Raw genomic sequence first — 12,132 nt, 5'->3', positions numbered from 1 at the left:
TTTTTTTGTTTATAAATGTATCTTTTACATAGATATAAAATATATATTAGGAGAGAACATAATTATAATTATTAATTAAAATAAATGAATGCAAATCATAGGCATTTTATGATTATTTATTAAATATGTATGATCTCAAATATCGTAGAAATGAATGTAATTGATTAAATGTATGTTGTTTGTGAGTATGTAGCATGTATGCTGGTATGAAGGTTTTTGTATATATTTTTTTTTTTGAAAATCATTGTTTGTTTAAATTACGATGTAGTGATTAATATTTTACAATTCATTGTTCTTGTTTTTAGTTTATAATTCTTCAGTTCATTAACGTTGGTGTGGATGAGGATATGGATGTGGTATGTATGCGTATATTGTTAGGTAGATACATATAGCGGAGGATGTTATTAATCGAAGGAGTGAGTGTTTACATTTCATATAGAATCCAGGTTAATTTATGCCTAGTTGGAAATGTGCCAAAAGTAAAATGTTCTTAAGATTTGGTTTGGCTACAGAAACGGTTAAAAAGGATTTACGATAATTTTTGTTGTAATTTCTTCATGCTTGTTGATTGTGTCTTTTTTTTTTGTATACACCTTTTCCACAAACTGCAGCTTTAAATTGAGCAAATACTTTTTAAATTTAGTTTCTGTTTTTTTTTTTTTATAATTCTAAAGCAACAACTTTCAATCGTCTATATATCGACGTCGTCATTTGTATAAGTTCGTTGAGCTGTTTGTTTTTTTTCGAGCTGCAGTTCGTTGAATGAACATTTTTCGTACACGTTTAGGTTGTGTTTATATGTGAAGTATGTATGCAGGGAGTATTGATGAAGGCGTGAAACTGACGACATGTAATGTAAAATAAAATTTCGAGTTGAAAATGTGTTTGTGTTGGTGTTGATGTTGATGGTACGAAAATGCCAAATGCCATGCAGTTTTTTGTGTCTTTCGCGCTGTTTACATTTTGGAAAATTATAGATTTTATGCTTGAATGCATAAAACTCAATTTTGCTATGAACATTTGTCACTTGTAGAAGAGTTGTTGTCAATATTATTACACAGAAGAGTTGTTCTTATTTCATGTAATTGCATTTTGCTCAATATTGCTTCAAGTTTTTAATTTTTATTAATTTTATGTCATTTAAACACTAATTAATTTTTTGCTGCATTAATTTTTTTGATTGCATTTCCCTTATTCCTCGCTTGCCAGTTTCTCTGACGTTAACTTTTGAGAGTTCATCGCATTGGTAACCATATTACCTACATACATATGTACTATGTACGTTAATGTTTGGATAAAATGCTTTTCTGTTTTACTGTAAAACAGTGTTGGCGTGTGTTTGTGTGTGTGTCTGTGTCCTGGGTTTTCTAAATTTCTGCTTGATTAGCTCTTAAATACTAATTATTCTTGCATCCTTCAATAATTTGTGTTTCTACCGTTTTTTTTAATGGAAATTTTGTTAATTTTCAATGTTCCTATTTCTCATTGCTGGTTCTCTTCTTAAATTGCTTTCCTCACACTGTCAATTATATCCACCGCAGCTACTCATCATTCATCCATCTATCCATCCATCCGTTGCTTTATCGTTATAAAAACATGCAGGATTTAATGCTGCTTTAACTGCATTTTTTCATCGTATATATGCTTTGATGATGTTCGGTTAGTTTAGTTTTTCTTTGTGTGTTGGTTGGTTGTGTGTTGTTATATAATTGTTCTCTTTTTTTATCCTTTTTCGGTTTCATCACTTCATCTCAGACCCTCGCTTCTCTGCTGTTGGTTTTTTTCCTAAACGCGGAACGAACAATACACAGGCGATAAACTCTATTTACCAAAGACCTGATGAGAATCCACCGGGTGGAATGCGATTCTTATTGATGACCTGATTGGCACCATTCAGGCTGGGCACTGAATGGTTGAACGAGTTGCTGGGCTTATAACCCTCGCCGGTGACGGGATTGCCATCTAGAGGAAGGAAAATATAAAAAATACGAATTAGGTAATAATATTAAAAAATGTTAATGTTATTTATTATATTTAAAAATGAAATGTAACTAATTAAATGAATATGGAAATAATAGGAAAATTACTAAAGGCGTACTTTAAATAAAAAAAGTTAATAGGATAGGAATAAGTAATTCTGAAGGACTATTTACTGCAGGTTAGATTGCTTTACGGTCTTAATCACTCTCACTCTTCTGTTTCAGAATATAATCACAATATCTCCTTATTACACAAGAATGCAAATAATTGCACTTAAAATAATAAAAGAAAATAAGAGGGTTTTATTTTTTTTTTGGTCTTATCTATTGGACTGAGAATTTTATGTCGCTGTATTGCAAAAAATGTTTGATGGAATCCCATTCGGGTGACCAAAAAAAAAAATTTATTGTGCTAAACCCTGATTGTAAACACTCCAACCTTAGGCTATTTCAGAAGTCAAGCACTTTGAAGGGCGTCATGTTTAAAATTTTGGATGGGGATGATAACACTGTGCGCCAGTCAACTTTAAACAAAAATAACAATACTGCGTTTATAATTTTTCTCTCGGACGTGGGTATTTTTTTAAAAGGTCTTTGAAATTTCAAAGAGGTAAATAACTCAAGAAATTATTAAAAAAATTCACCGCAATGCAGAATGACAATATGGGTATCAAATAAAAGAGACAATTCTGTCGAATTCAAATACATATATAAAATTTGTTGGCACATAAATTGAAAATGTTCTTTTAAAAATTTTATCCTTGAATATCCTTGAAAATTTACAGTACTTATTTTTGTAAAAAAATAATATGTTAAGGACTAATACCACCACAGCCTAGAATTTCTTTATTAAAAGGGCATTTCCAATACTTAATTCTAGAGAATTTTCTCTTTTAGTTGACACCCATATTGTTATTCTAAAATGCATAGAATTTTTTAAATATATATATTTTTTAATAATCATAACGTTTAAAAGCTAAAAACGCAATTTTTCTAATATATGACCTATAGCTCGTTAATATAGTACTAATTGTTTCGTGTGTTTTTAAATTTTTTATTTTTGTTGCCCGGTAAAAAAAAAAATATTATCTAGTTACGTCCGTTTGCATTTCAGGTGACTTTTAGTGAGGTTTTGCAATCACTTCCGAGCGAATTTCAACCAGTGCCAATTTGAATACAAAGCGAAATAGATTGAAATTCACACCGAAGTGAATTGCAGAACCTGCCTGGATATGTACTTGAAGGCTGGCTAAACGCTGTCTAGCTTTGTTGTATCGCCATACTTTAAAACGAGGATGCAGAAATTTAAAACTTTTCTTTTTGGTTAAGCAACTGTTCCAATCTTTTAACGATTTAAAAATTTCCTAGTTCAGTCGCAACAACTTCGAAAACTAAGTAATTAAGTTTTTCCCGCCCCGCAAACCTCGACGATCCTTTGGCTTCTTCGGCTTAATGCCTCCAACACCATCTTCGCCCAACCCCAATCCGGTGATGGGATTGCGTGGCGTTGGTGCAGGTGGTGCGCGATTGTCACATACTTCCAGCACTTCTATGCGCTTACTACTGGGTGGCGTCATTTTTGAAAAGGAGTTTGGACTATTTGAATTTATACCAGCATCACGACGCGTTTGCGAACCCACGTCACCGGCACCCATATTACTGTGCTTTGCCGAGGAACTAAACCGTTGGGTGTGATCGGCCGTGGAAGCTATGGAGCGTGCCGCGGCTACAGGATGTTCGCTCATTTTAGAACGCGCGGTGTCACCTTCCCTTGTCGTGGCGCGCGAACGTGCCGACAAATCGTTGACATCATGTTTGCCAGGCGATCTACTATCCTCACATGGCAAATCAATACTGAGTTGTGGCGTATTGGAGGTGGGCGTAAAGCTAGCTTCGGCTACAGGCAGTGGTGGGCATGCTTCATCGGGTTCTGGATTGATTGGAGATTATTGCCAAAGGAACGGAATTTGAATTGGGGGTGATTAAATGGACGTTAGCAATGAAGAACAATGGGATAAACATTAAAATATGTAACAAAATCAATGAGCGCTGTATTAAAGTTTTTGTTTTCACTACTTACTGCTCATTTTGCGAAAGACTTGTTTTCGTAACACGTGGAGATATGTATGTAGATATGAGTGTTGATTGGCAGTGGTGATAGGTGATAGGCAGGTTCAATATAAATTGCGGCGTGCAAAAAATGGACGTTGAACAAAATTCACAAACTATTTTGTACTATTTCTTTCAATTCTTCTAATTAAAAATATATTTATATTGTGCTAATAATTATTTTTAATTTTATTTTTAAAATTATTTAATGAATGTCAATAATTTGATTTTTTTACTTTCCAAACTTTTATAATGGATTTGTTTTGAAGTTGATTTGATATATTTATGAGTTAAAAACCAATGCTTTGAATTTGTATGGCAATAACGTTATATGGAAGGGCAAAGACAGGTGCATTGGAAAAAATGAAATCACAAATTTGGGGCCAATGGCCTGTGGCCATGGTGAAATTATACCAGGTGTAGTAATTAGGGCGAGAAGAAAGATTTTACACTATCTTATTTGAAAATTTGCCTTTAAAAATTTCCATAATGGTGATTTCGTTTCTTCCAAAAAATGTTGTTCTTCTTCGGTGCAAAATGTGTTTTTCCCTACTGGTCCGTGTTTGGCTCAAGCTTTTCATAATACTGTCGTTTTAAACAATCATCTGATTTTCAGGGCAACCATATCCCCTGACAAAGCTTTACAGGGCAGAGAGTGTGCCTTTTTGCCTTACAAGAGTGTGAAATTTTAAGAAACGAACAAACAATTTTCTCACCCTCCGCCTTTAATTTGGAATCGAACACAAACAGAGAAAGGGGCAATCAAAAGGCGACATTTTTTCGTAGAAACGAAATCACCATAAGATAGCCGAATGTCAGGAAAATAAAGCGGGCGAATTTATTACTTCACCTGTTTATAATGTCACCATGTCCTTAGGCCATGAGAGCTAAGAAAGCATTTTGAAAAAAGCGATGTTGCAAGAACTGCGTAGGGGAGATTACGATAACCGAGCCAACAAATTCCGACCATGTATTTCGCTGTCTTGTCAAGTGGGAAAACCGGGAAAAATTATGAAAAAAATCCATCTGCAAAAGATACTGTGGATAGCAAGGCCGGTGTTGGTCCGGGAAAGGTTATCTTTTTTTTTTTTAAGCGCAGCCGAAGGCCGCTTATGCAAAAACGGGTTCCGCACGAAAATACTGTGGGTTATTAAAATTGTATAAAAAATTAGAAATTCGCTGATTTTATATTTAAAAAAATCAAAAAAGAGCAATAATGTCAAAGGATTTTATTTCGCTTTTGAAAAGGTAATAATGTCAATTGACCTTATTTCCGTTGAACTTGTTACCTGTCACCGGAGAAAACACCTCCAATTGGATTTTTTTCAAGTTGTATCAAACTTGTTTCATTTGAATAGGCACAGTGGCTTTCACATAAGCAAAGGACACGATTGAACCAACAAAGGCATACCATTCATTTTGATTCTACTGTATAACACTTTGTATTGGATACTACATTCTTAATTCGAATGTACATATGAAAAAAACCTTCTAGAGGCCCTTTGAAAAATCAAGGACGTCTCGCAGCTATTCAGAAACAAGGTGCGAAAATATGCGACAAATGTTAAAAAAATTCCTTATACTTTTATTGCATGAAATATTCGTAATTTTGGAAACTTGAAACATTTTTTAAACTGATCATGAAGGGGAAACAAAAAACGTTCGTTCTGTCAAAAATCGTGACAACGCTGCACAGTGGACCGTTTCCATATAATATGCGGCCAAAAGTAGTAACCGTCCTACAAATTCCCTGAAATTTCGTATATGCGCTATTCTGCACTAAAGTGTGAAGAAATGTGAAAAAAGGTATATGTCGACGCGATGTCACGCCCACAGCTCTTGTGGGCGGAAATAGGAAATGTTATCCGATTTTGATGAAATTCATATTACATGCTGGTTCTAACCATAAAATCATAAATCTGCATGAACATCAAAATTTATTTACATTATCGTCCACCAATTGTAGAAAAAGAGGCACAAATTAAAAAAAATGTTTCTTGATGAAATTCGGTGTACACGGCAAAATTTTGCAATTTGGAAGATAACAAAGAGTTTCTTACTATGACGCCCACCACCTTATGAAATGTTTTTGGCTCCGCGTACTAAATTTTATGAATCTTGAGGAAAATTCACAGACACTAACTCGAAACTCGCCCGATAGCTTCATCTTAACAAATTATGCAAGTACTTATCATTTTTCTTTCCCTAAACTTAGCATATATCGTCACTAGACGCGAATAAAGGCGCGCTAGTGTTTCGACGGCGAAAAAAGACGCGAAAAATAATTTGTGTGAATAAAGGCGATGAAGAAAAACTTCGGCAAAGAAAGACGCGTAATCATAGACTTATACTTGGCCAAGACTGTCCCCTTAGCATCATTCCCCAAATCTCTTTGGGGAATTTACATACTAGCTCTGATCCAGTACTCCATGAACTTACAGGTTTTTACACGAACTTGCAGGAAGCTACAGGAATAACGATCCCGTACTCCAAATTCCTACAAAATCCTATAAGTGAGAGCGATTTTTGGAGAGTTGTGTAGAGAATGAAGTGCAAGATATTACCCGAATTTTTACATGAAATCATGAAAAGTGTCAAGCGATCACTGGTTGACGTTTTTACAGGAATAAAATTATAGTTAAAAAAACTAAAACCTCCCTATTATAATTGCCATTCGTACTCTCATCAGGTATGTAACTTGAGAATAGAAATTGCTGCATCTTTTAGGCGCATCAATATTACATAGTTACATCCCGAGCTAATAAAAGGAAGGTAAAAATGCTTTTTTTGTACCCGTACTTTTTGTTGTTACTCTCTTTTTACTCTCACTTTAGAGAGTAATTTTGCTGTTTGACATTTTTACAGGATTTTATACGAAAAGTATTGGATCAGAGCTACTGTTACACCCGCAAACATAGTTGACCGCGAAAATAAGTTTACGCGTTCTTCTTCGCCGTTAAATAGTTTAAAGCGTCTTTCTTCGCCGTCAACTATGTTAAGAGTCTTTCTTCGCGGTCAACTTTTGAGCTCGCGCCTTCATTCGTGTCTAGTGACGATATGTGTATATATGTATACCTTAAAAACTACTACACAGTATGTGGCTTTAGAAATTTTCATCGACTCACCTGTTTTTGAGACACCATTCATCATCTTCAAATTCTCAGTGGACGACGATACCGAGGACGATGTTGAGGTTGACACCGAACCCCCTTTGCCATTGCTGTGATGACCATTCCCATTGGCCAATAACTCTTGGGCGGCCTCAGTATTCGAACCAAATGGAATGTTGCTTTTCATGTGATTCCTGGCGGGAGTGACTGGACGCTCGGGCTCGCCGAAGAGACGTTGATATGAATCAACTTTCTGCTGTCCGCGACGTGGCTGATCACCTGCACAGGATACAGAGGATGAAATAGGGGGATGACACGGATATCATCAGGATGTGTGGGAAAAAAGAGAAGAAAAGAAAAAGAGAGTTGTTTGTTTTTTACGTTGCATTCATGTACACGAACGTAGGCGTCAACATGAGGTGGGTGGAAAAAACAAACAAAGAGTGGAATTAGTTAAATGTGGCAAGTGAAATTCTAGTATTTTATGTATGTAGTAGATAAATACATACAGTGACGAACAAACGTATTGGCACAGTGAATTTTTCGCAATGATTGCAAAGTTTTTTATTCTAATTTATTTTCGATAATTTTTTATAAAAATATAGTTCATTTTACACCAAAAAAAAACATAAAAATAAAATCTCTAAACTTTGCGCAAAACTCAGGAAAATTCAATAAATTTGTACACTAATTTGCAACTTTCTATTCAGATCTTTTAGAAAAATTCTAAATATGCAGTTTTATAGTGCATTCAATTTTAGAATGACAAAATTCAAGTTTAAAGTTGCTAGAAACTCGCGTTGATTTTTGATTTGTTATACTAAATTTGATTGGACTATAAAACTGCATACTTAGAATTTTTCTAAAAAATCTGAATAAAAAGTTGCAAATTAGTGTGCAAATTTAGTGAACTTTCCTAAGTTTTGCACAAAGTTTAGAAATTTTATTATTATGTTGTCTGGTGTAGAATGAACAATATTTTTATAAAAAATTATCGAAAATAAATTAGAATGAAAAACTTTGCATATATTGCGAAAAATTCACTGTGCCAATACTTCTGTTCGGCACTGTATGTAGTTTGTAAGTAGTACATAAGAGGAGTGGCAATGTGATTTTTATAATTTTTACAAAATATAATTTCATGTAAATAAAATTAGTTTTTCTTTAAATAATAAACTTAATTTTAAAATTAATCTTATTGGAAATTACATACATATAAAAAGTTTATGTACAACAGTGTCAAAGGGTGCTTGTGGCAGTGTATGTAGCAGTATTGCAAATGCTGAAAGGGTGTGGGTGGTAGCTTAATCGTGATGCCGTTAGCATAATAATAGCAGGTATTTGTATTTAGTACAGTAGACTATGTGTAACCATATCTGTGAAAGCGCATTAACAACTTTCGAACTTTATGTCGGCTGAATTTATAAGATATATTATGAAAGTATGTATATTTACTAAACTTTCGTTTATATTGAATTTTTGACTAGCAACATAAATTTACTTCATTACTACAAAATATGTGATCATTTGGCAAATTTAATGGCGTATTGTCAATATAAAAAAAACTGAGAACTTAGCTGCCGATTTGCTTTCTATTAAATAACTTAAAATTGTAAAAAAGAAAGCAAAAATAGCTGATAAAAATATGAAATCCAAACAAGAAAAAAATAAACATATTTTCTGCTGCCCGCAGGGGCGAAATCACGAAGAACAGCACCACCGAATGTGAACAAGTAATTGCAGTGATTGCTGAAATGGCTGAAGCAATGGATGCATGGGCAATTTGAACACGCTCAGAAATTGTAGTATAAATATACACACATAAGTAGGATGTTGAGTGCACATATCCCACTGCTATCTGCATTGCAGCTGGCCAAAAATGTGAGAAAACAAGGTGGTAATGGAAAAAATTATACACCCTTCAGAGCAAGATAAAAACGGTACAGAATCTAAATTTAGAGGGTGTAAAAAATATCAATCATTAGGCAATATGAATAGATAAAGAATGCAATAGCGTTTTCTTTCCCACAGAAGAACCAAACGGGAAAAAAAGTATTGAGGGCACTTTCAACGAGAACAAAAGATTCGGGAACGTTTCCAATGAGAACGAAAGTATCGAGAACGTTTTCCGGGAGGATCAAATAAGAACAAAAGTCTTTTAGGAACTTAACCTTATGAATGGATTGGCGTCTAAGCCAGAAAATAGCTGGATCATTTCAACTTCCATTATAATCTATGAAGGATATTTATTATCCTTCCAGATTATAAGGGTGAACATTTTCTAATTTTCTGCACACGAAAAGTTCGTGTCTTAAGTCTTTCGTTCACTTAATTTGCAAACATAATTATCTCAGTTCTTTTTAACATTCAGACGTTTTAAACTAATGGAACGGTATGAGAAAAATTTTGCTCTCGCTACCATTCTTCGCGAATAGTTTAGAGAAGATTTGTTCCTGTTTCGTTCTTTTTCAAAAAGTTCATGGGACTTTAGTTCCAAAATTATTCGTCGAAAAAAAATTCCTTAGATTTTTGTTCGCATTTTTTTCTCTTTAGGAACGTTCCACAGGATTTTGTTCAAATATAGTTCGCGTTGAAAACCTTCTCGATAGTTTTGTTCTAACTTTCGTTTTTGTAAAAACCCTCCTGAAAATTTTGTTCTCCTTTCGGTTTAGGTTTTTAAGTATTCTTGGAACAAAACTACGAGAACGATATTTAATTTCGATAATACCTTTTGTTCTCGGTCTACGGTTAAATTTTTTTTATATAATATGCATTCATTCAATCTTTCTTTCGGAACTTACAAAAAGTTTTCAAATCTTCCAAACCATTATTAAATTTAAATTATCTGCGAAAATGCTTAGAGTTCCAGAGCTGCACTGCCTGGGCGGGTGGAAAGAACTAGTTTCCACGCCGCGCTTTCGCTTCTCTCTATTCAAGTAATTACAATCCAGTAGGCTGTGCTCGGTCGGAACGGACAAGTTTCCGAGCCGCACGGCCACTGAATTTCGTGTTGGGTATTCAGTCTGAAATAACGAGTTCCAGAGCCGAAATTGATATATTGCGGGTATCCAAATCTATTAAATTGCGCATTATTTGATAATATCGGAAAAATTCTCTTTTTAGTCTTCTTGCATATCTCGGGCTAAGAATATCTCTCGCTAGTCGATTTGAATGGTTCATTAACCGTGCTGAGTAACTGGTGCTTAGCTCTCTTATGTCCTCATGCACCGTATTTACATTACGCATATGGCGCGTAAAACTTTTGACTGCAGTCTTTATAGTCTGTCCAAAATGAAATTGCACGCTGTGCCCCAAAGCCGGATTCCATATGCCCAAAATGGTTTAATCTTTATATTAAAAAGCTACATCTTGCTATCTAGGCTTAATCTAGATTTGTGTCCTATAACCCATTGAAGGCTTGCTTGTTCGAGTTTCATTTGAGATTTTTTTTCTATATAATTTTATTAGTGTCATCACGAGGTACGTGACACAATCTTTTTATAGTATAGCCTTACTATTTATTTTTAAGGTTAAATTAGTGATGCCACACCATAACGCCAAAGCCATAACCATGGCCATAGAGACCAACTGAATTTTGGTTTTCCGCCATAATAATCAGCTGATGTCTGAAGTGCGAGTAAGAACGTGTTGCCAAACGTTAAAAAAAAAAAAAACTTGTTCACAGCCAACATTTTATCATAGGTATAGAATATGAACCATTTAGCTATGCAAAAATCAAAAATGTGGCTCGATAGAAATTCTCACGCTGATTTCAACAGTACCAAAACTATTTGGCGCGAAAAGATAAAGAATATATAAACGGTTGAACTATAATTTATTTAAATTTGTTTGTTTAATACTTATGAACTACACAACCGATTCAAAATCTAATGATGTCAAAATAAAGACAATTAACTTATCTTTCAGTTGATGTGCATAATTTATATACTTTTCTATATTTATGATCCAAAAATACTAAAAAACTAAATAAAAATCGTATTTTTCATAAAATAAGATTTTTTAACAAAATTTCATAATTAAGGCAAAAGAAATTTATATTATTAAGGAAGTACAAGTTACTACCTTTATTTTGGTGCACATATTTAATTATGATCTGCTGTTGAGTTTTAAGAATTTAGTGTTAACTTAGAGATAGTGACATTACAAAATTTTCCGCATCTTGTTCTATGTTTGGCAGCACCGACACTGTTGACTACGAAAAATCAGCTGTTTATGGTTATGATACCTATAATCGATGATAGTTAATGTGGTTACGGTTAAGGTAATGGTTATGGCTATGGCTAATTTAACCTTTAGTCATGGACAAGTTTCTTTCTTCAAAGTAAATTTTGTCTGAACACACTCGCTCTCGTTAACCTTTATCCTCCAAGAACCCAGCCAAAGCTCTAACTTCATCAAATATTCTTGCAGCTTGGAAGAAGCCTCTTTAGGGTCTGAGCTATTGCTTAGGATAGCTGTGTAATCAGAAAATGTTGAAATGGTTAGAGTTTCATCAGTTGGCAAATCACGAGTGTATATTACGTACAATAAGGGTCCTAGAACATTGTCTTGAGGGACACCTGCATGTATAGGGTGACTCTCCGTTCTAACGGTATTCGGCCTGACTCTGAAGTTTCTACCCAGCAGAAAAATTGCCATGGTTAAATTCAATCACTATGCTTAAACAATGTACTTTTAATGCTTTATTTAATTTGAACACTAGGAAGCAAGTAACTATCACAGAATTCTTTTTGTAAAGGGTATACGATATCCAGTCTTTGCTACTATGTATGTAACTATCCTCATTTGTGGTCTCACACTGCCTATTCCAAGTATTCCAAAAATGCAACGATCGTTATATCCGAAACAATGCACTTATTTATCCTCGAGATAGCGGCACGTGCGCCCTAACAATGGCAAAAAGTACCTAAAAA

At 34.2% G+C, this 12,132-nt stretch overlaps 1 protein-coding gene across 6 annotated transcripts in view; it reads right to left on the bottom strand.

The window, feature by feature from the left end:
• Positions 1-575: 575 nt before the first annotated feature.
• LOC118744843 (microtubule-associated protein Jupiter) overlaps positions 576-12,132 on the bottom strand; it is a 401,717-nt gene continuing 390,160 nt past the window's right edge. For 3 of the 6 annotated variants that reach the window (XM_036478230.1, XM_036478215.1, XM_036478249.1), the window contains 3 exons: positions 7,214-7,477; positions 4,060-4,077; positions 1,775-1,962 (listed from right to left, as the gene is read on the bottom strand). In XM_036478230.1, the coding sequence (XP_036334123.1) occupies positions 1,826-1,962; positions 4,060-4,077; positions 7,214-7,477 (419 nt within the window). In that variant the 3' untranslated portion in view covers positions 1,775-1,825. Of the gene's footprint in view, positions 1,963-4,059; positions 4,078-7,213; positions 7,478-12,132 lie in introns of all 6 variants that reach the window. The other 3 variants (XM_036478239.1, XM_036478257.1, XM_036478222.1) reach the window with 2 other exon arrangements.

The sequence above is a fragment of the Rhagoletis pomonella genome, unplaced genomic scaffold (assembly GCF_013731165.1).
Source record: "Rhagoletis pomonella isolate Grant_MI unplaced genomic scaffold, Rhpom_1.0 Rhpom_scaffold_00001, whole genome shotgun sequence".
NCBI classification, from domain to species: domain Eukaryota; kingdom Metazoa; phylum Arthropoda; class Insecta; order Diptera; family Tephritidae; genus Rhagoletis; species Rhagoletis pomonella.
Note: the sequence above shows the minus strand (reverse complement) of the source record. Positions and strands in the feature narration are given on the sequence as shown.